This window comes from Macaca fascicularis, chromosome 10 (assembly GCF_037993035.2).
Source record: "Macaca fascicularis isolate 582-1 chromosome 10, T2T-MFA8v1.1".
Classification (NCBI taxonomy): Eukaryota; Metazoa; Chordata; class Mammalia; order Primates; family Cercopithecidae; genus Macaca; species Macaca fascicularis.
Genome location: NC_088384.1, coordinates 88,574,120 through 88,601,777, shown reverse-complemented (window position 1 = coordinate 88,601,777; position 27,658 = coordinate 88,574,120). Strand labels below are relative to the sequence as shown.

Genomic DNA, 27,658 nt, shown 5'->3' with positions numbered 1-27,658 from the left:
CGAGGATGGAGATAGACTCGAATGAAGGGTGCGCCGTTTATCCAGGCGGCACTCAAGTAGCATCCATTGAATCTGGGGAAGGAAAAATCCACAGCAAAGCCTGAACAGAGAACAAAGAATCAGGAGCATGGGCGTCAATCGGGGCTTTCTGCTCGTGTTCGTTGTCCCTGACACACGTGAATGGCCTCTGACAGCAGCTGACTCACCAAATCCAGAGGCTCCCATGCCCTTGGGAGCCATCAGGCCACGGCTGTTTCATCAGGCACATGGGCCAACTTCAAAGCACGAGGGGCAGGAATGGATGTAGTTAATCCCTCATAAATGCTGGTTCCCATGTTAAGAACAGGGCTTCAGGGCCACACAGCCATTCAGCTACTGTGTGTCCTGGGCAAGACACTTCATCTTTCTGAGCCTCAGTTCCCTCATCTGTGAAATGGGGTTAATCAGAAGGCTACCAAGATGTGAGTTAGTCCCTGTACTTGGCATTGGTACAGGAAGACAGAGCTGTGGCTATTGTGGTTCCTGTGATAACGTGGGACACTCCCACGATGCATGCCTGAGCCAGTGATCCTGAATGCTGCTACCCACGTGGCCTGCCCCTGGCCAGGCAGCGGCTGCAACCCTTGGGCCAAGACAGCATTTGGTACCTGCAGATGGGCTGGAGGGCTTTCCCTGCCGCTCTCTCCACCCTGCTGGGGTCTAGGCCACAGGGGCCAGGGGTGTGTGTCCTAGTGGTGGCTGCCTGGTTCCTGCCCACCCATCCGCCTGTCCCCTCCCGTTCCTGTCCTCGTTGTTTCCATAGCAACTGGCGGAGTCAGACACAGAATTGCTTGCCTGGAGGAACAGAGGTGAAGCCAAGAGGGGCTCCGTTTGTGGGCTGCTCTGGGGTGTCTGAGGCGCCATCCACTCCCCTCCCCTGCCACGCATCCCACTGCAGTGTGGAGGGCGTTCCTCAGCTCCCCCTGCACTCCTCACTGACGGCTGCTGGGTCTCCCCATGCTGCAGGCTTCACGCCTCATCTGCGGGCTTCTGTGTGGCCAGGAGGGCAACGCAGAGCACAGCAGTGGCCTGCTTCCTCTCCTCACTGGCTGCCACCACCACGCCCCACCCCCAGGGAGGAGAAAGAGGCCAGGGAGGGAGGGAGCACACAGGCCAGGAGCCATCTAGAATATAAACCAGCGCTGTGGGCTCGCTGCTAAAGCCTATCTTTCCTGGGGCTTGCTTCAGGCCGGACAGAAGATGAGCACCATGCCCATTCTCACGCATCCTCCCCCATCCTCAGGCACAATGCCACCTCTCTGTCCCAGGTAGCGGAGCTTCCCTTTGCAGGGCGAGGAGAAGACGCTGAGGGAGCAGGAGCCCGGGGAAGTGGCGCATGGAAGGGCATGGCCTTGGAGTCAGGCAGGTCTGATGTGCAGCCCTGTTCCCCACTACGTGTCCCTCGGCAGGACAGGGAACCTCTCTGAGCAGCTCCTGATCATGACAGTTACGAGTATCCTATGAGGTGTTAGTCCTGGCTTACAGGTGAGGAAACTGAGGCACAGAGAGGCATTGAGGTGAAATCATTCATCCAGGCTCTCCCAGGAGATAGAAGTGCAGGCAGGAAACTGCATTTTCTCATCAGCAAAGTGGAAGAAATGCCATCCTTTCAGGGTGGTGAGGGTGAGCCTGTTGTGGCGGGCACCTGGGATGCAGCGGGTGCCTGGGGCGCATCACCCTGCCTCCTGCCTCCAGCCCGTGTCGTGGCCTGTGGTGCCCAGACACGAGGCTGCCAACGTCCAGGTGGCCCCACAGAGACACAAGGTCTGCTTCTACCCAGGTGGGGTCAGATGTGGCCCCCAGTCCTGCCAGGCAAGCACGCTGGGTCCACACCCTGAACAGGGTTAGAAGGGAAGGTCTTGGTTTCTGGAAGCTGCCAGTGGAGAGTTTAGAGTCTGAAAGGCTCCACTGTCTGCTAAGTGGCCAGAGGCACTCGCCTCCTGGACCGTCCCCAGGTTCCCCGCCTCCTGCCCCCACTGAAAGCCTGCAGGTCCTATCTCTGCCCGCCATGCTGGCCTCTGGATGCAGCTATATCCTGCTGTCTCCCAGGAACCCCTGCATTGCCAGCCCTCCCTTCTCCCTCTCCAGCTGCTGGGAAAGCAGAGCCTGCACCAGCCCCAGAGACAGGCCCAGTGTTCCTGCCCCAGGAAGGTGGGAGGGAGTGGGGACAGGGGACAGGATGGAGGCTCTTTGAGGGCTACTGGGAGAATGCCTGACTTCCTGGCCTCATGTTAAAAAGAAACAAAGGAAGTAGAGTGGCCTTCTTTGCTCAGCGGTCTCTCCCCAGCAGAGTGGGGGGGCCTGGACAGCCCCGTGCCCTCCCCCAGTGCCAGGAGCATAAACAAAGGAGGTGGCAGAGGATCAGGAAGTCTGAGGACGGGAAATTCCAGGCCCTCCTGACTCCACACTACTCTTCCACCAGTCCCTGAGGAGTTGAGGACAGAGCATGCAAACTAGGTGTGACTTCAGACCAGCCCAGCTCTTGTGGAAAGGGACCTTTGGAGGCATGTCTCTGTTTTCTTTGATGTGACAAAATATTGTTGCATGGTTGCAAACTGGGAGTAGCCAATGGGCAGCAATGCCAACTCTTCCTCAGCAGGCAGGTTGTCCACTTGGGTCTCCGCCCCTTCGCAACCAGGCCCAGACTCCTCTGCATGGTTTCCAAGGCCTCCATGCCTGGCTCCTCCTTGCCGGCCTGGCCTCTCCCGGCTCTCACACTCATTTGCTGTGGGACTGTGGGAAGGTTGCATAACTCCTCTGTGTGCTGTTGCCTCATCTGTAAAGTCAGGGTATTACTACGAGCACTCACCTCACAAGGTTCCTGGAAGCCTCTAACCAGAGGGTGTGTATGGAGCCCTAAGCAGGTGCTCAGGAGCTGTCAGCTGAGCAATAGATCATGAGGATCTGATCCCATTCAGATCCTCTCCATGAAGCTTCCTTGAGCTACTCCGGGGCCCTCTCAGCTCTTCCTCCAGTGACCCTAATGGCCTCACATCCGTCCCACCCTGCTCATCCTTCACCCTTGTTTCCTGAGCCCGGGGACTGCCCCGCACACAGTTTCCTCACGTTCCCCGCCCCGAATGCACGCACGTCAGCACTCCGTGAAGACTTGCCCATTCATTGATGTACTTCCCCAGGAAGGAGATTTTTTTGCCGGCTTTTGAGCTGGCCTCAGGCCTGGGATCTCTGTTTCCAAATTTGAACCCCCTGAGGCTGGCTGGTCTCACGGCCTCTCTGTGCCAGGCCCCCATCGTGCACATGTCCTTCAGTGCCCACCCCTGCCTGGAAGATCTTTCATACCTGTCTCTGGACCGAGAGTTCTTCGTGCTGTAGGTGAAAGCTTGTGAGAATCACCACCTGGTGTTCCCGCGAGGAAACGAGGGTCACTCCTGTGGTTGAAGTTTGCATTGGTTGATGAGTGCCATTGGCGCCCAGCTGCACAGGCCAGCGGACAACTTGGCTTGGCCCAAGCACCCACATCATTGATTATTCTCGAGATTGCATAAAACTAGGTCTAGTGCCTGGGCTGGTTTCCATTTTTCTTGGCAAAGAGATTTTGAAACATCTCTCTGGGCACTTCCTGTGCTTCTCTTGCCAGCAACCTGCTGGATGATTTAGGCTCCGTGACCCTTGCTAGCTCCTAGCTCACTCTTCTCCATGGCAACAGAGTCCAGCAGTGCCGCACCGTCAGGTCATTTGTGGAGGCTCGAGTGTGGCACCCCGTGGTGACCATGGGGCGGAGAGGGGGGCAGCCTGTCTCAGCGGAGCCCAAGGAACCCACTTCTTCCTTGTTCACGTTTCCACCTGAGCTCGTCCCCCATCCTGGCATTTTTCTCCCTGGTGAGCATCTGACTCTGCGGTTCCCACTGGCCCCTGCTCCGTCTCTCTTTCCCGCTAAGCCCATCCTCTCAGTGTGCACCCACTTACTGAGTCCAGAACACCTGGGGCTCCTCACTGCTAAAAAGCTTGCCTGCCTTTCTCCTCACCATGGTGTGGTTCAGCTCTGACCTCCCACCCGTGGCTCCATGGCTCATTTCCTCACCTAGAATGTCCCCTCCCCGCCGAGGTCCTCACAGAACTCTCATTCTGGAACGGCAAAATCCAGCATTTCACCTTACAGCAATGTTAGGTGTTCTCCGATAGGTTTAGGGGTCTGCTTGGGATGTTCCAGCTTCCCCAAGACCAGGGCATCCTGCCTTCCTCTTCTGAGCTCTCTTGGCTCACCTGCAGGCACCGGAAGTGGTTTCTCATCTCTGGAGATGCTGGGGCAGGTACAGGCCAAGGAAGACCTCTTGTCCCGCCTCCCAAGGGTACTGTCCTGGCCACTGTTTTATTTTTCCTAAGCTACCCTGTCACTAGCTTTATTAAAGATACTTTCTCATGAGCAGCATGACACTGCAGTCAGGACAGGGGTGACCATCAATGAAAGAACACAGCTGCCCGCCTCCATGCCTCCCAAACCTAGAGAATCCCTGCAACACCCAACGAAGGGTCGACCGGGGCCACGAGAGCGATGGGCACCCTTCACATTCACCGTGATGCTTAACAGCTTCTCACCAGACAGCCTCCTCTTAGACGAAACAGAAATGGCAGAATTCTCAGTCCAAACATCCACCTTTGAAAACAGGACCCACGGCTCTTCTGAGTGATACCGTCTCAATGTCATCACTAGACTGTCTGCCTGACATATCGCATCCGGCCTGGTCAATGTATGGGGCTAGGGCTCAAAACCCCACTGAGGTTAAGAAAGTCAAATCTAGGTTGATGGTGGGGTGGAAACCCATTTGAGTTTGCCACCGCGTCGACCAGTGCGGAGGATCCCTGCCACCCAACCAAGCGGAAGGCTCTCTTAAAAAAGGGAGGAGGAGGGGGTGGTCCTGTCAGGCCAGTTTCTTAGCCATTCCATTAGTGACGTTTACTTTTTCTTTTTCTTTTTTTTCTTGGGACGGAGTCTCGCTCTGTTGCCAGGCTGGAGTGCAATGGCGCAATCTTGGCTCACTGCAACCTCCACCTCCCGGGTTCAAGTGGTTCTCCTGCCTCAGCCTCCCAAGTAGCTGGGATTACAGGCACGTGCCACCATGCCCAGCTAATTTTTGTAGTTTTAGTAGAGCGTAGTTTTTGTTTTGTTTTGAGATGGAGTCTTGCTCTGTCGCCTAGGCTGGAGTAAGGTGGGACCATCTTGGCTCACTGCAATCCCCGCCTCCCGGGTCCAAGCGCTTCTGCTGACTCAGCCTTCTGAGTAGCTGGGATTATAGGCATGCACCGCCACACCTGGCTAATTTTATTTGTAGTTTTAGTAGAGATGGGGTTTCTCCATGTTGGTCAGGCTGGTCTCGAACTCCCGACCTCAGGTGATCCACCCGCCTCGGCCTCCCAAAGTGCTGGGATTACAGGCGTGAGCCACCGTGCCCGGCCATAGAGCGGGATTTTACCATGTTGGTCAGATTGGTCTCAAACTCCTGACCTCAGGTGATCCGCCTGCCTCAGCCTCCCTAAGTGCTGGGATTACAGGTGTGATCCACCACACCCAGCCAACATCTATTTCTTCCTCAACAAAGAATGAAACATTCTATGTGTGACAGGGTAGCTTTAAAGAGCAAAACTAAGTTCTGCATTTCTGTAAAACTTGATTCAAAATGTTATTCAATCTGTAAAGTCACCAGAAGTACACAGTGTCAAAGCGGACCTCCATCCTCTAGGCCCCAGCTATTCCGGGTCCCCACCTTTTCTGCAGGGCTGTTCCTATCCTTGCCAAGCAGGAACTTCCCTTGTCCTCTTTGGGTAGCTTCACCCCTTGTTTGCAGACTTTTTTTCTTTTTAAATTATGGTAAAATACTTACAGCATAAAAACTTGCCTTTCATATATATATATATATATATATATTTTTTTTTTTTTTTTTTTTTTTGAGACAGGGTCTCTCTCACCCAGGCTGGAATGCAGTGGTACCTCAATATCCTGCGCTCAGGTGATCCTCCCACCTCAGCTTCCCAAGTAGCTGGGACTTCAGGCATGCACCACCACACCCAGCTAACATTTTTTTTACCTTTTAGTAGAGACGAGGGACTCACTATGTTGCCCAGGCTGGCCTTGAACTCCTGGGGTCAAACAGTCCTCCTGCCTCTGCCTCCCAAAGTGCTGGGATTACATGCGTGAGCCACTGTGCCCGGCTTAATTGTTCCATTTTAAAGATATTATATTCACACTGTTGAGCAATCATCACCACTACCTATTTCCAAAACCTTTTCATCACCCCAAACAGAAACTCTGTACCCATTAAGCAATAACGTCCCATTCCCTCAGCCTCCAGCCCCCAGTAACCTCGAGTTACTTTCTGTCTCTTTGAATTTGCCTATTCTAGATATTTCGTGTAAGTGGAATCATACAGTGGTTGTCGTTTTATGTCTGGCTTCTTGCCCTTGGTATCGCATTTTCAAGGTTGCAGGGACCCTTTTGGGCTATGGCTCTGGAGGGGCAGGTAGTATAAGTCACCCCTGGATATCCTCTGGACCTCCCGGACCTCCGCCCTGTCACCCTGCAGCCTGTCTCCTGGGCCTCCTTGTGATGGTAGAGGGCGCTTGGTCTAGAAGTTGCTCCCACTTTTCCTCATGCCACGGAAATCCCAACCCATCAGTGGGACTAGGCACCAGGGGCACCTTTTGATTAAAGGCCTGGGGCAAAATGAATCTGGCCTGAAGTCCTTGGAAGAAGGAGGAGGAGGCCAGATAACAAATAATTGAAACAATTCCTACAGCAGCTTGGCCAGAGATTTTAATGGTTATCAAATTATGTCCCTACCTTTTAATTTCTTGTAATCTGTTCCAAAAAGGCAAGAAATAAGATCAGAAATACGGAGCAATATTTATGCACAAGGATGTCCCCTGCAGTGCTGTTTATAAGAGCCTCAATGGGAAACAACCTAAAAAGCCAATCATTACATAGTAACTTAAGCAAATTATGGTAAACTATTACATGGCCATAAAAATTCTACTTACAAAGCAAAATAAGATTCTTGATGTTGGGGAAAATACCTATGACAAAATGTTAAGAAAAAAAAAACTTTTTAAAAGCAGACTGGAATTCTCTGTATGCATTATAAGATCATGTGTAAAAAAGAAAAATCACAGGGAAAAAATAAACAGAAGCATATGCCAGGCTGCGTGGTGCAATTACGGTTTTTAAATTTTTTCTTTACATCTCTCGGCACTTTGCAAATTCTCTGCAAAAAGAACATGCATCACTTTGATCTTCAGGACAACAAAGGAATAAATGGGAGGAGACTGTTCCTCTGCATATGAGGAAGGAGGAACCAGAATTTGAGGGCTACTGAAGGCCTGACTCAGACCTGGGAGCCATATGGCACCTGAGGATGTTTTTGGGGGATGCTGTGGGGTGGCAGGATTGGGTGGGGTGAGAGTGGCATATGTTCACCTGGAAGAGAACTGACTTAGACAATGGTTGGAAACACAGATGCCTTCAAGGATCTGGCAAGTATCATAATTGATACTTGCAAATGAGCGAAGCTGTGCAATACTATAAGGAGTGGTGGGGACTGTGGCAAAATGGGAGCCACATACCGTGCCTAAAAGAAGTGGCTGCTGAAGCGGCAGTGGTTGCTTGCCTTCGGGAGTGGGGGCCTTATGTGGCCAGACCTTATGCTCTTCAAAGAAGCCAAAAATTCATATAAATACGAGTGTGTGTGTTGAGGGGGTGGGTTTGTTGGGGTTTTTTTGTTTGTTTTTTAGAGACAGAGTCTTACTCTGCTGCTGAGGCTGGAGTGCGGTGGTGCCATCACAGCTCGCTGGAGACTGCAGCCTTGACCACCTGGGCTCAAGCGATCCTCCCACCTCAGCCTCCTAGGTCGCTAGGACTGCAGGCACACACCACCCATCTGGCTAATTTGTTTTATTATTGTAGAGATGGGATCTCCCTGTGTTGCCCAGGCTGGTCTTGAACTCCTGGGGCCTGTGGCCCTTCCTGGGGCTCAAGCGATCCTCCTGCCTCGGCCTCCCAAAGTGCTAGAATTACCGGCATGAGCCACCGCGCCTGGCCTCATTGTTTTTTAACATATGAAATCTCTAAAACACCGGCATCTAATAAAGAAAATATTTTTGACACCACACAGTCCACATCTCTGGGCCAGATGCGGGTGAGCCACAGAGTCTGCAACCTCTGACCTGTCCCTTCTCCTCCAAGGTGGCTTCCTCTTCCACGGGCTCTGTTAAATGCTCCCTGTGGGTGACAGGCCTGCAGCACAGACTGACAGACTGAAAGAGCTTTCCTTTTGTTCTTTCTGCCAGAAAACGAGCCTCCATCTCCACTGGTCTCTGGGATTATCGATTACAACATGCCCCTCACCTCCACCTACCTGAAGCAGATGAAGCTTCGAGTGATGAATTCCCAGGAGCAGGTAAGGCGGCCGTGTCCCCTCACCCCACCTGGAGGTGTCAGTGGCCAGGTCCCCTCACCACACCTGGAGGCGTTGGCAGCCCTGTCCCCTCACCCCACCTGGAGGCGTCCTGACTTGCCTGGCAGTGGTTGATTCTTTCCAAGACTTGGGGCCACAGCTTGTGTAAACACATGGGAAATCAAAGAGGCCCTTATCTGGTTATCTGGGCTGTCCAGGCAAGAATGTGTTTCTCGTGAGAGGGTCTCCTGTGCAGACAGCCCTGCGGGTCTTCAGAGAGAAAACTTTCCCCTTGGGTGGGCTCGCGGGAGGAGGGGGAGGAGGGGACGTGGAAGGGAGGGAGCCGCAGCCCTGGCCCCTGGAGTTGTTCTCTCCCTGCTCTGCCCTTTATCGCTGGCCTCTGGCCACCTTCCCCTAGGGAGGCAAGAGAGAGTGGCTGCCTGCCTGTGGCCTCTGTCACTCTTGGGGCCCAGATGGACTAGGAGGATAGTCCTTGGAGGGTGGCCCTGGGGCCTCCTGGCCGTCCAAGCCTCCCCAGCTGGGGTTTGCCAAGGGCCATGAAACACCATGGAAACAGGCTATGAAAAGAAACTCCCTCTCGCCTGCCTTCCCACACAGTCCACCTCCTAACCCTTTGCAAAGCAAGTACCCTGACTGTCTTTCAAAGAAGGACTAGGTGAGTTCCTCTCCACCTCCACTCCCCTGCCGCTGCCTAAAACCAGGGTAATCACTTCTTGCCTTCGGCTTGGAGTGTTCTCCTCTCTTGTGACATCCAAACCCATCATGTCCTTGTGGCCCTAGCAGGGGACTGGATTCTTTCTCTCCCATTGAAAGATGGGGCAGAACTGGAGTCTGACTTCCAGCCCTGGGTGCAGCTGTCCTGTGCGCTGGTCTCCTTGACAACCCCAGCATGCATGCTCCGAGGGGGTGGTGGCTCCTCGGTCAGATCCATGGTGATGTAGCAGGGCACGTGCAGGTGGCATCTCTGGTGTGATACCCAGTATGAGGACTTCAGCCGGGTGGCTTGAACCTCCAGAGCTGTGTATTCCTTTCGAGAGGCGGGGCGGCCAGCCCTCCTGTCCCCACACTGTGCCTAGACCCTAGAGGCTGTGTGACATAGGCTTTGCTCTGAGCGGTAGAACTGTTTGCTAGAACTGTGTCTCCCGTGTCTTCTCATCTGAGTGTGCCTGTTCTGGGATGGTTGCATCTCCAAGAAACTTCACATCATCACAAATAATTCCAGTGGGGAAAATGGACTTGGGCTGGGTTTCCAATGCACAAAGGCAAAGTAGTTTGGGCTGCAGGAGTGTCGGTAATGAGGTGTCACTTTTGTTGTTGGTTATAGAATCCCAGCACCACTGTTCGGCCTCTGCGTTAGGTCTCCTCTGACTGCTGCTGAAGAGCAATCTGTGGCCTTTCTTTCCTGTAGCCATCCTCACTGTCCCCGGCGCCTGGCTTCGTAAACACAGTCATCACCGTGCTCATCTGTGCCCAGGAAGAATGGAGCACAGAACCGCACAAACAGCGGGGCGCACAGCCCCCGGGTTTTGTTTCCTACAGAATGGCACTAAATTCAGGTCACCCCTAGAACCAGTAGTGGTCAGTGTCGTGCAAGTTGTGATCTCTTACTAAAGAATCAGATATTTGATTTGGTTAAAAATCCTTACTGTATCTTCACTTGTGTCAATGGAAGGAGGGGAGTTAAGACTACGGGTTAGGTGCTTTAACGAGGATTCAGTCATTCCACAAATATTTATGGAACTCTGTTCTGTGAGCCAGGCTCACAGAAACAGGATTAGCAGAAACAGCAGTACCCCTAGATTTTCTTTTCTTCTTTCTTGCTTGCTTGCTTTCTTTTTCTTTCTTTCTTTCTTTCTTTCTTTCTTTCTTTCTTTCTTTCTTTCTTTCTTTCTTTCTTTCTTTCTTTCTTTTTTTTTTGAGGCAGGGTCTCACTCTGCCACCCAGGCTGGAGTGCAGTGGCGCAATCTCAGCTCACTGTAACTTCCACCTCCTGGATTCAAGTGATTCTCCCACCTCAGCCTCCCAAGTAGCTGGGATTACAGGCCCCTGCCACCATGCCTGGCTAATTTTTTGTAGAGACGGGGTTTCCTCATGTTGGCCAGGCTGGTCTCGAACTCCTGGGCTCAAGCAATCTGCCTTCCTAGGCCTCCCAAAGTGCTGAGATTCCGGCTGGCATCCCTGTATTTTCTTCTGATCTAGGGGAGACAGACACCAGCCAGAGGATCGCACACAAATGCCCAGCTCACAGCAGACGGTGATAAACAATGGAGGAAGTGATCAATGGGGCATTGCGATGGTGTAGAAGGACTTGTGGCACTGGGGCTACTTAGGGTGGGCTGGAGGGTGGGCTGAGGCAGGGATCAGGGAAGCTGTGCCTCAGAAAGGGGTGCTTCAGCTGAGAGTGGAATCTGAAGGGAAGAGAGTTCCAGGCCGAGTGAACAGTTTATGCAAAGGCCTTGTGGCTCAAGGGACGACCAAGACTAAGACTGCAAGAGATTTGAGGGGCTGGTGTGGCTGCAGCGGCTGCAGCAGAGAATGTGAGGAGTCCTGTTGCTGAAGCAAAAGGGGGAAAGCCCAGTGTTGGGTGCATAAGCACCTGGTGAGTATCTGTGGATGAACCGAAGTTCATGACGTGAGATGCAGAAATTGCCCTGGTGAGGCTCTGACAGCTTCCAAAGGAAGGAAGGACTGTGGAGGGCGTTTGTCTCCAGGGTGCTCTGGGAGTCCAGTTGGGGCAGGGCCAAGATCAAGGTGGCCTCTGCTTACAATGGGGCTGGATGTGACTTCCTCAGCTTCATTAGTAGTTTTCAGGTGGGGGCCTCTGAATGTAGCCAGCTTCTTCTGAGTGCTGCAGGAGATGGAAGTTCAGGCCTGCCTTTCACCGCCTGGCAGGTGAAGCAGCCTACCGCCTCGTGCCTAGAGCCCTTCATTTGTCAGTCTTCAGCACTCCGCGCAAAGCAATGAGCTCTCAAGGCCTCCGCCTCTTAGGCAGCACCGTTATCCCTGTTTTATGGCTGGGCACGTGGCGCAACATGAAATCACATGGCTCACCAGATTATTTATCTGCAGCAGCAAGGAAGGGCCAAGGACCCAGCAATCTTTGATTCTTCAGCTTGAGTTAGAACTAAAAATACATATACTTGAATTACTAGCTTATTTCTTGTGCAGCAAAGGCAGGCCAGGGTGGCTGAATGACTCCCCACCATCCAAACACAGCTGCAGGACAGGTTCGGCTGCTGTCAAATCCGATGTCCCAAGACAAGGCTTTGAGAGTGGTTTCATTTCATCACTCTGACCACAAAATGCCGAAAAAGGACATCTGTAGTGTTTGCAGAACTCTAATGCAGGTTACATGGAAAATAAGCCCAATACTAAAGTAACCGGTAACCAGGATATTTTGTTTTATTTAATTAATTTATTTATTTATTTATTTTGAGATAGAGTCTCACACTGTCACCCTGGCTGGAGTGCAATGGCGTGATCTCAGCTCACTGCAACCTCCACTTCCCAGGTTCAAGCAATTCTCCTGCCTCCACCTCCCGAGTAGCTGGGATTACAGGCGGCTGCCACTAGGCCCGGCTAATTTTTTTTGTATTTTTAGTACAGACATCGTTCACTCTGTTGGCCAGGTGATCTCGAACTCCTGACCTCATGATCCGCCTGCCTTAGCCTCCCAAAGTGCTGGGATTACAGGTGTGAGCCGCTGTGCCCAGCCAGGATAAATATTTTATTAATGCTGAACAAAGCTCTATGTCTGCAAACTTTGGGTAAGAAAAAATCTCAATAATCTGTTTATTTCCAACATCACGTATCCAAGAGATAAATGGTAAGGCAAGGAGAACATTTTCCCTCACTTTGCTTTGATCAATGTGCAGGTGGTGGGATTTTCTTGAGGGCTGGACAGAATCATGTTATTTGTAGGCCAGTTGTATCAGATTAATGTGCTAGAAAATGAGTCCTTCTCTGCAGAGGGTGTTAGATAATCTGAAAATTCAATAACAAGATTCACAGAAAGAAGAAAGATTCTTCTTTTTTTTTTTTTTTTTCTTTTTTTTGAGACGGAGTCTCACTCTGTCGCCCGGGCTGGAGTGCAGTGGCCGGCCTCAGCCTCCCGAGTAGCTGGGACTACAGGCGCCTGCCACCTCGCCCGGCTAGTTTTTTGTATTTGTTTTTAGTAGAGACGGGGTTTCACGGTGTTAGCCAGGATGGTCTCGATCTCCTGACCTCGTGATCCGCCCGTCTCGGCCTCCCAAAGTGCTGGGATTACAGGCTTGAGCCACCGCGCCCGGCCGGAAGATTCTTCTTAAAGTCTGGTTCAATGCACCCAATATTGATAGTGTCCTCAGTGTACAAGGTACCACTATGGGGGTTAGACTCCACCCTCTCGGGACCTCCAGCCTAAGACACAGACCACAGGAGCTGTCATCAAAGTGGCCACACTGAGCAGAAAAGAGTGGAGTGTGGCCTGATCAAAGACTTTTTTATTTGGGAATACTCTTACAAAGATATAAAATGGAAATTGTATTTAGTTGTGCAGAGGAAGGAGCCATCTTCTTGGAAGGGGCAGGGAAGGAAGATTTCATGAAATGTAGACTCTCAGACAATAGCCGTTAACATTCTCTGATGAAGTGAGGCTCCAGAAAGGGGTGCAGACCATGCTCTTAGGGCCAGGTCCGGCCGGCAAGTGCCATTCTGAGCTGCTGATCCTTCAGGTTTGCTCTCAAGGGTGCGAGCAAGATGCCATGAGGCCTGCTGGGGTCTCTTCACACAGCCACTGATTTCGTTTTCTGTCTCATTTAGTTTTCTTTCATTCATATTCTTCTTATTATTATTATTTATTTTATTATTTTTTTTTTGAGACGGAGTCTGGCTCTGTCACCCAGGCTGGAGTGCAGTGGCACGATCTCGGCTCACTACAAGCTCCGCCTCCCAGGTTTACGCCATTCTCCTGCCTCAGGCTCCCGAGTAGCTGGGACTACAGGCGCCTGACACTGCGCCCGGCTAATTTTTTGCGTTTTTTAGTAGAGATGGAGTTTTACCGTGTTAGCCAGGATGGTCTCTATCTCCTGACCTCGTGATCCGCCCACCTGGGCCTCCCAAAGTGCTGGGATTACAGGCGTGAGCCACCGCGCCCGGCCCTTATTATTTGTATTATTTATTTATTTATTTAAAGACAGAGTCTCACTCTGTCACCCAGGCTGGGGTACAGTGGTACAGTCTTGGCTCACTGAAACCCGGGTTCAAGTGATTCTCCTGCCTCAGCCTCCAGAGTAGCTGGGATTACAGGTGCCTGGCTAATTTTTTTTGTGTGTGTATTTTTAGTAGAAGTGGGGTTTCACCATGTTGGCCAGGCTGGTCTCGAACTCCCGGCTCAAGTGATTCGCCCACCTCGGCTTCCCAAAGTGCTGGGATTACAGGTGCAAGTCACCACACCCAGCCTCTTTTTTTTTTTTTTTTAAATTACACAAGTAGGCCTGGCGCAGTGGCTCACTCCTGCAATCCCAGAACTTTGGGAGGCCGAGGCAGGTGGATCACGAGCTCAGGAGTTCAATACCAACCTGGCCAAGATGGTGAAACCCCGTCTCTACTAAAAAAAATACAAAAAAAAAATTAATTACACAAGTAACACACAGACTCAGCAGGAAAATCAGTCATCAAAAAGCAAAAGCATGGCAATGGAATATTTTGGTGTACACCCTTCCAGACTGTTAAAGAAAGAGGGGAGTATCCTATATGTATAATCTGCTTTGTTGACCCACATTATTCTGGGTCTCTTTGCCCTTTGCTGTTTCCACCTATCGAAGGAGCTGCTTCTATGATTTTCCTGTCATTCATTCACACAGCTGTCCATACATCCTTTTGTGTACTCTGAGCCAGGCACTGCTCCAGCTGCCAAGGAGACAGCGGTGAACAGGTCCAAGTCTCTGCCCACCGGGCTCTCCCAGTTCAATGAGAGAGACAAGAAAAAAAACAAATCAACACTCTGGGATCTGCAGGAAGTGCTCAGAGGAGCAACGGAGTGGGGACACGGGAGTGAGGGAGTGGGTGCTGTTTCAGGCAGATGGTAATTAATTAGGCGATTCTTCAGTGTCCAGCACGCTACATGCTTTATCCCTCACTAGGTTGAGTTACTGTCCTCATTCTACAGATTTGACAACTGAGGCTCAGAAAGGCTCAGCCCTTGCTCAAGGCCACACAGCCTCTAATATGAATTGGAGCCCAGATCTCCCCAGCCCCAAACCTGTGCCAAACCCTGTTTCTCCCCACACTCACCTGGATAAGGATGTGCTTTCTAGAAGCAGAGTGCTGACTGCAAATGCAAGCTGCCTGCGAGGACCACCCACTGCCCGTGGGCTTCGTAGAGGGACACCCTTGGCAGAGATGCTGGTGGCCTGTGTGCCAGAGGGCAGCAAGCACAGGTCGAGGGCTGTGTTTGGCCTGGGACCTGGGAGCCACCTTAAATATAAGGAAAATAAGGGCATATTGGGAGCGGACTGTGACAGGGCATCACCCCCACCTCCCTTGTGAATGCTACGTTGTCTGCAGGGGCAATTTGATGTCTACATGATCCTTCCTGAGATGACAGTGTTGGAACTGAGGCCGCCTTGTAGAAATTAGCTGTGGAAGCAGAGACAACTGTGCTCCTTCTCCATGCCAGAGGAAGCCGAGGCCCAAAGAGGCTCAGGGCTCAGCTCTGGGCTCTGTCTGGAGGGAAGGACTGTGGGCACCTCCCTTGCCTCCCTCTCAGCAGTTCCTGGAGCAGAGCTAATGTCCCGCTAATGGTTTTAATGGTCCTGACAGCAGTGTGTGAAGTGGTGTGGCTCCATTGTCTGAGCCCACGTGATGGAGGTTCTAGCTTGCCCCCATTAACCTCTGCCTCCCTCTCCTCTACCATGCTGTCCTGGCCCAGAATTTTCCTTGGGTCCTGGAGGGCAGGAGAGGAGGAGAAGACCCCTTCACAGACAGTGAGCTCTTCTTAGGAGAGGGGACAAAACAGCAGCCACAGAGCTGTCACCTGGGACAGAAAACAGACAGGGCTAGTGCCAGGCAGTTCAGGGACACTGGCTTGGTTATTTATTTATTTATTTATTTATTTATTTTGAGACAGTTTTGCTCTTGTTGCCCAGGCTGGAGTACAGTGGTGCAATCTCAGCTCACTGCAACCTCTGCTTCCAGGGTTCAAGTGATGCTCCTGCCTCAGCCTCCTGAGTAGCTGGGACTACAGGCACGAACCACCACGCCCGGCTAATTTTGTATTTTTAGTAGAGACGGGGTTTCTCCATGTTGGTCAGGCTGGTCTTGAACTCCTGACCTCAGGTGATCCATCCGCCTTGGCCTCCCAAAGTGCTGGGATTATAGGTGTGAGCCACCGCGCCGGGTCTGGCTTATTTTTAAAATGGTATTTGGGCAAGGAGAGAGGGCCTGGATGAGGGAAGCTGAGAGGTAACAGCTGGAGCAGGACCTGGGGCCAGGGGAGGCTGGAGCCAGTTTGGGGAACAGAGGAGAAGGAGGCCAGGACTCAGAGGAAGCCCCCTCCTTGGAAGCCAGGCCCAGGAGAGAGTCCTTCCTCAGTCATCACTGGGGAGCGAGGTTCGGATTTTGAGCAGGAACTTTCTCAGGCTTCCATCCCCCTAAATGGAGAAGGAAACAAGGCCACCCTGAAAAACTCTCCACATTCATTTTTTTAAGAAAACTGTAATAAATATATAAAACCTAAAATGTGCCATTTTAACCACGTTTAAGTATATAATTGAGTGGCATTGAGTATATTCACAAGGTTGCACAACCATCACGAACTATCTATTTCCAAAATTTTTTCATCACCCGAAACAGAAACTCTGTATCCATTAAGCAATAATTCCCCTTCCTCCCCTCCCCCAGCCCTGGCAACCTCTATTCTGCTTTCTCTCTATGCAATTGGCTCTTCCAGGCACCTCATGTCATGGAATCAGACAATATTTGTCCTTTTGTCCTTTTGTGCGTCATGTCTCCAAGGTTCATCCATGTGGTAGCATGTGTCAGAACTTTATTCCTTTTTGTTAGTTTTTTGAGACAGGGTCTCACTCTGTCACCCAGGCTGGAGTGCAACGACACGATCACAGTTCACTGCAGCCTTGCCCTCCCGAGCTCAATCCGCCCACCTCAGCCTCCTGAGTATCTGGGACCACAGGTGAGCACCACCACACCTAGCTAATTTTTTTTTTTTTTTTTTTTTTTTTTTTTTTTGTAGAGATGTGGTTTAGCCATGTTGTCTGGGCTGGTGTGGAACTCCTGGGCTCAAGCAATCTGCCCATCTCAGCCTCCCAAAGTGCTGGGATTACAGGCATGTGTGCTATTGTACCTGACCAACTTTATTCCTTTTTATGACAATAATATTTCATTGTTTGGTTAGACCACATTTTGTTTATTACATTTATCTGTTCATGGACATTTGGGTTGTTTGCACCTTTTTGGCTAACTATATTTACTTTTTAATCATTATCTTTTCTCTTTCTTTTCTTATGAACCCTCTCAATCTCTCCCCTGCCCAGAAAGACCCCCCAAATATGGGCAGACACAAAGGAGAAGGAGTGTTAATGGGTTACTGTGACAGACTGTCATTTACTCAAACAGTGCTGACTCGTGGGGTTCTTACCATGGAGAACCCAAGAGTACTGACTTAGACAACCATGTTTAGGGGCCTGATAGCAGTGATGACTCCCTTCTTTCCTTCCTCAGGCTGCCCTGCAGCCCAGGTGAGGTGGGAGTTCAGAGGAGTAATAGCGGAATGGAAACATGGCCTCGTCTCCTGCTGTGGCTCAATGTGTGTGACCTTTGATGGTCTCTTAAAGAAGCGGAGGTGGCCGGTGCAGTGGCTGGAGCCTGTAATCCCAGCACTTTGGGAGGCCAAGGCGAGTGGATCACAAGGTCAAGAGATTGAGACCATCCTGGCCAACATGATGAAACCTCATTTCTAAAAATACAAAAATTAGCTGGGCATGGTGGCACGTGCTTGTAGTCCCAGCTATTCGGAGGCTGAGGCAGGAGAATTGTTGCTTGAACCTGGGAGGCAGAGGTTGCCATGAGCCGAGATCGTGCCACTGCACTCCCCCCGACGACAGAGCAAGACTCCGTCTCAAAAAAAAAAAAAAAAAAGGAAGCAGCAGAGGTTCTGAGATGTTTCCGTAAAGAGTAATCTCTATGGAATAGAAATAGAGTGTAAAACTTCTAAACCAGTAGAGTGAATAAAAGAAACACAGAAAACTTAATCAGTCCAGCAAGAGTGATTAAATGGGGAATAAATGAAGAAACCACAAAAAAGAGATTTATGTATACATATAAAATAAGTATAAATGAATATGATAAATAAATGTATATATAATAAATTACATAAAGTAGGCCGGGCACGGTGGCTCAAGCCTGTAATCCCAGCACTTTGGGAGGCCGAGACGGGCAGATCACGAGGTCAGGAGATCAAGACCATCCTGGCTAACACGGTGAAACCCCGTCTCTACTAAAAAAATACAAAAAACTAGCCGGGCGAGGTGGTGGGCGCCTATAGTCCCAGCTACACGGGAGGCTGAGGCAGGAGAATGGCGTAAAAACTTGCAGTGAGCCGAGATCAGGCCACTGCACTCCAGACTGGGCGACAGAGCGAGACTGCGTCTCAAAAAATAAATAAATAAATAAATAAATAAATAAATAAGTAACATAAAGTAACATAACACAAACAAGACCAAACTACTAAATATAAAAAATGTGAATGGGGGGGCCGGGCGCGGTGGCTCAAGCCTGTAATCCCAGCACTTTGGGAGGCCGAGACGGGCGGATCACGAGGTCAGGAGATCGAGACCATCCTGGCTAACACGGTGAAACCCCGTCTCTACTAAAAAATACAAAAAACTAGCCGGGCGAGGTGGCGGGCGCCTGTAGTCCCAGCTACTCGGGAGTCTGAGGCAGGAGAATGGCGTGAACCTGGGAGGCGGAGCTTGCAGTGAGCTGAGATCTAACCACTGCACTCCAGCCTGGGCGACAGAGTGAGACTCCGTCTCAAAAAAAAAAAAAAAAAAAAAGAGTGAATGGGTTAAATTTCATTACACAGTATCATAAAAGGCTCCGATGGGCCTTCTTAAATGGCATTTGGTATTTACAAAAGACATTTATCAAAATGACACAAAAAGGAAAATTAAAACAAAAAAGAGGGAGTAGTGATAATGTTAAATAAATATTCAAGGCAAAAAAAGCATTAAGTAAGGAAAAGTGTGATATTTTATGATGATCAAAGACAGTTTCCCAGTGACACTCCAGAACTTGGAGGTCAGCCCTTGCGGGAAGTGAGGAGGTCTGTTAAGCTTTGCTGTAAGAGGCAGAATCTTTCTTTCTAGCTCTCAGCATATCTTTGCCATCTCCACTCTCTTTCCACCATTTGCAGATTTTGCTACTGTCTTGGAATAGCCATTTCTCTAGACTGTTCAAACTTTGAGCATCTGTGTCTGCTCCTGAAAACGTGCATGGAGCAATAAGTGGGGTAGACCCTGTAGCATTTGTGAGGGTGTGGGGTCTGCTGCTTTGGCTGCCTAGATTTTAGTCTGCCTCATTCTTTCCCCATGGGGCTCTCCCACTGAGGCGACCACTTTCCTCTCAGTTCACAGCCTCCCAGGCTCCTACCCGTCCCACCACCTGTCTTCCCTACTTCCAGCCTTGCTGGTCCGCCTCTGGCTTCTTTCCTTTGCTCTATCTATTACCTCCTCTTGTTGTGTAGCTGAGCTGCAGGGGCCTTACTTGCCACCATGAGACCACAGGAAAGGCCTGAAATGCCATCGGCAACATTTTCAGGATCTGAGAATCTATAGCCCAGACCTTCGTCCTGTCTCAGTAAATTCCTGGCCCTGTAGAAGGTTTATGCTACAGCAAGAAAACAAAAGCAACTGAAATACTGTCCTTGACCAAGCCTGCTGTTGTGATTTCCCTAGGCAGAGGACGATTCTTGGCGCATTTCTGCTGTGAGAGGGCATGCAGGTGGAGAAGCTGCTGTGAGCCTCTACCTTGTGCCCCTAGACCATCCACCACAATCCTAGGGCAGCTCACCTACAGAAATCACTTCTGGATGGCCCTTTACCCCTTTTTAAACAGTTTTGATTTATTTGCATTTTTTTTTATGTTTATTTTTTATTTTGAGATAGAGTTTCACTCTTGTTGCCCAGGCTGGAGTGCAATGATGTGATCTCAGCTTGTTGCAACCTCTGCTCTTAAGTTCAAGAGAGTCTCCTGCCTCAGCCTCCCGAGTAGCTGGGATTACAGGTGCCTACCACCACGCCTGGCTAATTTTTGTATTTTTAGTAGAGATGGAGTTTCATCATGTTGGCCAGCCTGGTCTCGAACTCCTGACCTCAGGTAATGCACCCGCCTCGTCTTCCCAAAGTGCTGGGATTACAGGTGTAAGCCACCACACCCAGCCTGCATTTATTTTTATTTTAATAGATAGAATACTTTATTATTATTATTATTATTTTGAGTCACCTAGGCTGGAGTGTAGTGGCATGATCCTCACTGCAACCTCTGCCTCCCTGGTTCAGGTGTTTCTCCTGCCTCAGACTCCTGAGTAGCTGGGATTACAGGCGCCCACCACCAAACCCAGCTAATTTTTGTACTTTTAGTAGAGACGGGGTTTTACCATGTTGGCCAGACTGGTCTTGAACTCCTGACCTCAGGTGATCTGCCTGCCTCAGCCTCCCAAAGTGCTGGGATTACAGGCGTGAGCCACCACACCTGGCCTAGAATACATTTTTTAAAATCATATAGAAAAATAGCAGACCCTGCCCCAGCCTCCTCACTTCAGTATCTACTCCCTAGGGACAGCCTCTTTTCTTTCTTATCTTTTAGCTGTCTCTTCTGGTATTTAACTCCTATTTCAAAATAACCTGCTTGTACTATTAGTTCTTGATTTTTCTGTTGGGGCTTTTGTTGTTGTTAATTTCTTGCTGTAGGAAATAAGTATTTGCACTCTTACACCCTCTCATAAATACACTTATTATTTCTCCTTCCTCCATCCCACAACATATCTATACCTCTCTATTTAGATGGATTGCTATTCATTGTTTATATTATTATGACTGTGTGCATATTACTCATAGCTGACCCAATTAGCATGCTATGATTACGTTTCCTTACATTTCCTTTCTTTGGATTCCCCAGAGTTAGTCATTGCCTCCTTTTCCCCATCCATAGCTCTCTCTCTTTTGATCTTGCCTATGCTGTGTGTGTTGTCATTTTTATTTTTATGTACTCAAATGTATCAATTTTTTCTTCAGATCACTTCTGCATTTGAGTCTTAAAAAGGCTAATTCCGTTCCACCCCCACGTTTTCTTTTAGTAGTTTTATGTTTTCATTTTTTTGATAGACTATTTTTGAGAACAGTTTTAACTTTACAGAAAAATTGGGAAGATAGTACAGAGTATCCACATTGCCCACTCCCAGACACACACAGTTTCCCTATTATCAGTGTCTTACATTAAGGTGATACATTTGTTACCATTGATGAACCACATTGATACATTATTGTAACTAAAGTCTATAGTTTATTTAGATTCCCTTAGCTTTTACCTAATTTCCTTTTCTGTTCCAAGATTTCATCCAGGATACAACATTTAATTTTCATTGTAACATTTAATTACATTTAATTGTCATGTCCCTTTAGTCTTCTTTGGGCTTTGACAGTTTCTCAGACTTTCCTTGTTTTTGATAACCTTGACAGTTTCGAAGAGTACTAGTCATGTATTTTGTAGGATTTAGAAATTTGATGTTTTTCTCTATATAAAACTGGGGTTATGGGTTATTAGGAGGAAGACCACAGACATGGGGCATTGTTTTAATCACATCCTGTTAAGGGTCCATAATATCAACATGATTTGTGACTGTTGCCATTGGCCTTGATCACACCTGGTTGAGATAATGCTTGTCAGGTTTCTCTGCTGTCAAGTGACTTTCCTTCTTTCCACACTGTGCACTTGGGAAGGAAGGCACCGTGTGCAACCCACACCTGAAGAGTGGGGAGTCATGCTCTGCCCTTTTTAGGGTGAATTATCGACGTAAATTATTTAGATTGCTCATGCATAGGAGATTTGTTTCTCCTCCCCCACTTGTTAATTTATGCAGCCATTTATAGAAGTCGGGACTCATAGCTGTTTATTTTATGCTTTGGTAATCATTCAATACTTCTTCATTTTGTTGTACAAATTGTTCTAGCTTTGGCCATCGGGAGCTTTTTCAGTTGTTTCCTGTGCTCTTTTGCCATACCTCATTGGTGTTTGGGGTTTTTGTTTGTTCGTTTCTTGTTTTTTTAGTGCTTCCTTGCTTTCTGGCACTGTAAGACTCCAGGTTCATCTTGCATATTTCCTGCCCCAATCCTAGAATCAGTCATTTCTCCAAGGAGCTCTGATTCCTTTTATTGGAAAACCATATTAAAAACCAAAATATCTGACCGGGCATGGTGGCTTACACCCATTATGACAACACTTTGGGAGGCGAGGCAGAAGGGTCTCTTGAGTTCAGGAGTTCAAAACCAGCCTGGGCAACATAGCGAAACCTCATCTCTATACATTTTATATAAAACAAAACAAAACAACAAGATCTGGGCACTGTGTGTACTCATTGGTACTGAAGTGACCTTTCTTTTTCTTTTTTTTTTTTTTTAAAGACAGAGTCTGGCTCTGTCTCCCAAGCTGGAGTGCAGTGATGCGATCTCGGCTCACTGCAAGCTCTGCCTCCCAGGTTCACACCATTCTCCTGCCCAGCCTCCCGAGTAGTTGGGACTACAGGCGCCTGCCACCACGCCTGGCTAATTTTTTGTATTTTTAGTAGAGACAAGGTTTTACCATGTTAACCAGGATGGTCTCGATCTCCTGACCTCGTGATCTACCCTCCTCGGCCTCCCAAAGTACTGGGATTACAGGCATGAGCCACCGTGCCTGGCCGAAGTGTCCTTTCTTACAGGCCCTTCCGGCCGACAGAGAAAAAAGCATACATGGTTTTATTTTCATTTTTTATATTTAATCTTTGATCCATTTGGAGCTTATGCTGACATATTCTGAGATACAGATTCTGGTTAACCCTTTTGTCTCAGCATTGTTTGTTAAATACTCCACTTTCCCCCACTGATTTGAGATGACACCTTTAAAACTTACTAAGTTTCCATCCAAAACAGCATCTACTTCTGTTTGGTCCACTGGGCTCCTTGACTATTCGTGTAGCAGCACCAAACTGTTTTAAGTGTGAAAACTTTATCACATGTTTTGATATCTAGTAGGAGTGATTTCTCCTTTGTTGGCTTTCTTTTTAAAAGTTTTGCTGGCTTTCAAGTTTTCATTACTTTGAAAAACATAATTTTTCCTTTTTTTTTTTTTCTCGAGATAGGGTCTCCCTCTGTTGCCCAGGCTAGAGTGCAGTGGCAAAATCTTGACTCACTACAACCTCCGCCACCCGGGTTCAAGCAATTCTCCTGCCTCAGCCGACTAAGTAGCTAGGACTACAGATGCCCGCCACCATGCCCGGCTAATTTTTGCATTTTTAGTGGAGATGGGGTTTCACCATGTTGGCCAAGCTGGTCTCAAACTCCTGGCCTCAAGTGATCTGCCTGCCTCAGCCTCCCAAAGTGCTGGGATTACAGGCATGAGCCACTGCACCTGGCCAAAAATTGTTTCTTTAATGCCTGAAAATGTGTGTACCCCCTTTTTGGTGGAGAAAAATACTGCAGCAGCACCACTGATCTGCCCACATGAGCATTAAGCGAAGACACTTTATCCCAGGCTGCTTTGTTCACTGACAAACAGAGGTGGACTGTGAGCCAGGAGCACCATGAGCCCAGTGTCAGAATCGGGGGGCTCTGAACATGGACAGCACAGCATTCCCCATGCTCCTAAAATGGTATCACGCAAAATAGGACATTTCTTTTTAAAAAATTTTGTTTTGGCGGGGATCAGTAGCTCACGCCTGTAATCCCAGCACTTTGGGAGGCCGAGGTGGGCAGATCACAAGGTCAGGAGTTTGAGACCAGCCTGACCAACATGGTGAAGCCTCGTCTCTACTAAAAATACAAAAATTAGCCAGGGGTGGTGGCAGGAGCCTGTAACCCCATCTACTCAGGAGGTTGAGGCAGGAGAATCACTTGAACCTGGGAGGCGGAGGTTGCAGTGAGCTGAGATCGCACCACTGCACTCTAGCCTGGGCAACAGAGCAAGACTGTCTCAAAAACAAACAAACAAACAAACAACAATTTTTTAAAGTAGAAACAGTGCCTCACTTTGTTGCCCAGGCTGATCTTGGACTTCTGGGCCTCCCAAAGAAAATAGTGCATTTCTTTTTATCTTTTTTTTTTTTTTTGAGACGGGGTCTCACTCCCATTGCCCAGGGTGGAGTGCAGTGTTGCAATCACAGCTCAGTGCAGCCTCGACTTCCCAGGCTCTAGTGATCCTCTCACCTCAGCCTCCTTAGTAGCTGGGAACACAGGCACATACCACCTCACCTGGCTAATTTTTTGCATTTTTTGTAGAGATGGGGCTTCACGTGTTGCTCAGGCTGGTCTTGAACTCCTGGGCTCAAGCAATCCTCCCACTTTGGCCTCCTAAAGTGCTGGAATGACAGGCATGAGCCACTGTGCCCTGTGAAACTAGGGCATTTCTAAACTTGAGAGGGAATGATTTCTCAGAAACCTTTTTTTTTTTTTTTTTTTTTTTAAGAACAGAGAGAGGTGTGAAAAGCTCATTGTCAAACATCTTTTGTTATGGGGCATTATTTTTGCAATCAGTGTATGTTCTTGAACATCCTGAGGTGCTTTCTAAAAACTTACTACAGTTTCCAAATGCTCACAGAAAATGAGCATTTCTTCTGTTTTGTGAGGGCAACCTGGGCTGGGAGAGGTCTGTCTTTTCTTTCCTCCTGCTTCCCTGAAACTGTGTGGGAAAGTGGAAAACAGCCACCACCCTGTTTGGAAAGCCAGTGCCTGATGGGGTTGGCAGATACCCCAAACCTGAACGGCTCATTGTCCCCAGCAGTTCCTTGAGGCTGGAGCCCCTTCCAGGCTGCAGACCTCCACCCCCACAAATGCGAGGATGCTGAGGTGGCCTTTCAACTTTATTATCTGGGGAAAAACATGTACGAAGCACTTGTAATTTACTGGTGCAAGCAGGAGAGCTGCCTGGTGCCACAAGCAGCAACCCTGCATGCAGGGCTGACCTGGGGTAGCTTTGTGTGTGTCAAGGGAAAAGCTTGCAGTGGTCAGGAGCTGCTACCTGGGCGTCCATGAATGAGGGGAGGCAGTGGCTCTGTCTGGTCAGAGCTCTGGCAGTAAAACACCCCTGCCAGGCAGCCCAGGGAGCAGACTCCAGCTCTGTTTCTAAGGACAAGAGAGACCTAACAGGAAAGGAGACGTCTTTCCTGGGCTGGGCCAGGAAGGAGCAGCTCAAAATATCCAGATGGTCCCTGTACCAATGGCCGCCTTGTAACCGCCACAGCCTGATCAAGGTCCAGAAGGGAGTCGTGATCTTGTGGCTAAGTGCTGTTCCATTTCACAACTAAACTCCTCACTGCAGCTTTTGGGTGCCTCTTTCACCCAGAACTAGTGGGATATTTTGAGCAGGGTGCTTTCTGCAGCCCTCCCTGGTTTTCTTTGCTTTTTGTTTTGAATGCAGGACCCCTGATGGCTTTGTCAAGCCTTCTGCTTAAGGCACTGAAACTCAGGCAGCTCAGCCCCCGGCAGCTGAGCATTTAGTGGTTGTGGCTTTTCCACAGGTTCTTGACCCACCCTGACTCTTGTCAGCCTGATGGGTCCTTTTCTTGTGGGGCCCAGATAGGCCCCATCACCCCCAGCAAAGAGCAGCTCCAGGAGACCTGACTCCACGGGGCGGGTGGGTGGGCCCAGGGCTTTGTAACCAGACCTGGAGGGTGCAGGAGGGTTTCAGACGCTTCAGCAGCTGATGTCTGGAGATCAATTAGAGATAATGGCTTTGGGTGGACTGGAAGAAGCATGGCCAAGCTTTTTCCTGGTCATTATTGTGTTTACCTCATTATCGGGCTTTTTTTTTTTTTTTTTTTTTTTTTTTTTTTTTGAGGGCGGGAGGACGCAGTGTTGCTTTGTGAATTTGTGCTGGCTGCTTTGTTTTGCTCGGGGTGACTGGGTGGATCCCAGCGGGTGGGTAGCTCCCCCACCCCTCTTCAGACTGAGAGGCACACAGCACAGCTTCCGCTCACGGCCCACCAGACCCTTGTCCTCCCTGCAACACAGCATCGTGTAATTTTAAAGAAATTTCCTAGGCCGAGTATGGTGGTTCACACCTATAATCCCAGCACTTTGGGAGGCTGAGGCAGGTAGATCACCTGAGGTCAGTTTGAGACCAGCCCAGCCAACATGATGAAGCCCTGTCTCTACTAAAAATACAAAAAATTAGCTGGCTGTGGTGGTAGGCACCTGTAGTCCCAGCTACTCGGGAGGCTGAGACAGGAGAATCGCTTGAACCGGGAGGCAGAGGTTGCAGTGAACTGAGATCATGCCACTGTACTGCAGCCTGGGCAACAAGAGTGAAACTCTGTCTCAAAAAAAAAAAAAAAAAAGGAAAGAAAGAAATTTCTTCCTTCGTTCACTCAAAAAATCATTTCTGAGGTTCCTGCTACATGCTGGATGTCATTCCAAGCATAGAGGATACCCCAGTGAATGAGACAGATGAGGCACCCATCCCTAGGAGCTCACAGGCCTGGAGATGATAAACAAGGCAATATAAAAAAAAATATGCAAGAGGAAGAAATTTGGAGTAGATAATTAAAATAGAGTAAGATGACAGACTGTGCCTCAGGGCGAGAAGGCCTCTCTGAAGAGGCGGCATCCGAGCCAAGGCCTGAATGGTGAGAAGTGGCCAGCCCTGCAGAGATGAAGTGGGAGGGCTTTCCAGGCACAGGCGACCGCATGTGCAAAGACCCTGGGGTAGGAGCAGCAGTGGGGCTCGAATAGAGGAGTGAGGGGGAGCTATGCCTGGGAGCCGTCTTCAGAGGCAGTGCTCCCAGGGCCTGCCAGCCGGATGCTCATGTGTTGTGATATGAAGCCTAGTGGTGATCTTTCTCTGCCAGAGGGGAGCAGGGCAGGAACCTGGGCCTGTCTCAGGTCGAAAGTAGAGATGAGCACCTGAGAGGGAGTCCAGCAACTCTGGTTTTAGGTGTGCCTGTGCCCCACGGGTCATCTAACTTTTATTGGGGTGCAGTGATGTGATCACAGCTCACTGCAGCCTTGACCTCCTGAGCTCAAGCGATTCTCCCACCTCAGCCTCTCGAGTAGCTGGGACCACAGGTGTGCAACACTGCGCCCAGCTAATGTTTGTATTTTTTGTAGGGATGGGGTCTCACCATGTTGCCCAGACTGGTCCTGAACTCCTGGGCTTAAGCAGTCCACCCACCTCAGCCTCCCCAAAGTGCTGGGACATGAGCCACTGTGCCCCAGCCATCTAACTTCTTCATGCTGCAGCTTCCCTCTTACTAGATCAGCAGGTTTGGGTCAGACATCTGTGGCTTTCAAATTTTTCATTTTGATGGAGGAACCCCTTTCTTTAAGGGACTGTCTTCTGGGGAGGAAGTTCAGTGGGTCAGGGGTCAGCAGCAGACAGGCATGTTGCTGGCAATGCTGGGCACAGGGCCCAGAGCCCGCCCACCTGCCCCTTTCGTCCCCAGCAGCCCATCTGCTTCCTTCTGCACCACTCCAGGAACAGGCCTGGGCAGCCCTGAGCTTTGGCCTGCGGTGCTGAAGACAGTCGGGGAGAGGGGCTCGGTCCAGCGCAAGCACAAGCAGCCTCCTCGACAGATATGAGTCACAGAGCCCATGCCCTGCCAGCCCCTGGTCATTCTAAGGCTGTGGCATTTAGAATGGCTCTAAATACCTCAAGAAGAGGTAAGATAGAAACAGAAGATGTCCTTTAACTGGGATACTCCTGTAGCTGGGGAAGTGCCCAGGCACATTTGTGCAGCAGCCATGACAGTTTTCCCTCCTGCAGAGTCCACAGGTGAGGGAACTAAATGCTTGTCTGCTCCCCAGGCACCACAGTACGCACAGCAGGTGCCTGGACGTAGCACCCCTGTGTCCTCTTCAAAGAGTCAAGAGGCTCCTGTGTCCTCTTGAAAGAGAAAAGGCAACATGGGAGTCGGGGATCCTTGCCATCTAGTCCACCCGCGGACAGGA

At 49.7% G+C, this 27,658-nt stretch overlaps 1 protein-coding gene across 4 annotated transcripts in view; it reads left to right on the top strand.

Annotated features, from left to right (window-relative positions):
• NOL4L (nucleolar protein 4 like) overlaps positions 1-27,658 on the top strand; it is a 147,421-nt gene that overhangs the window by 68,116 nt on the left and 51,647 nt on the right. For all 4 annotated transcript variants that reach the window (XM_045362738.3, XM_045362739.3, XM_045362740.3 and 1 more), the window contains exon 4: positions 8,338-8,447. In XM_045362738.3, coding sequence (XP_045218673.2) covers positions 8,338-8,447 — 110 coding nt within the window. The remainder of the gene's footprint in view (positions 1-8,337; positions 8,448-27,658) is intronic.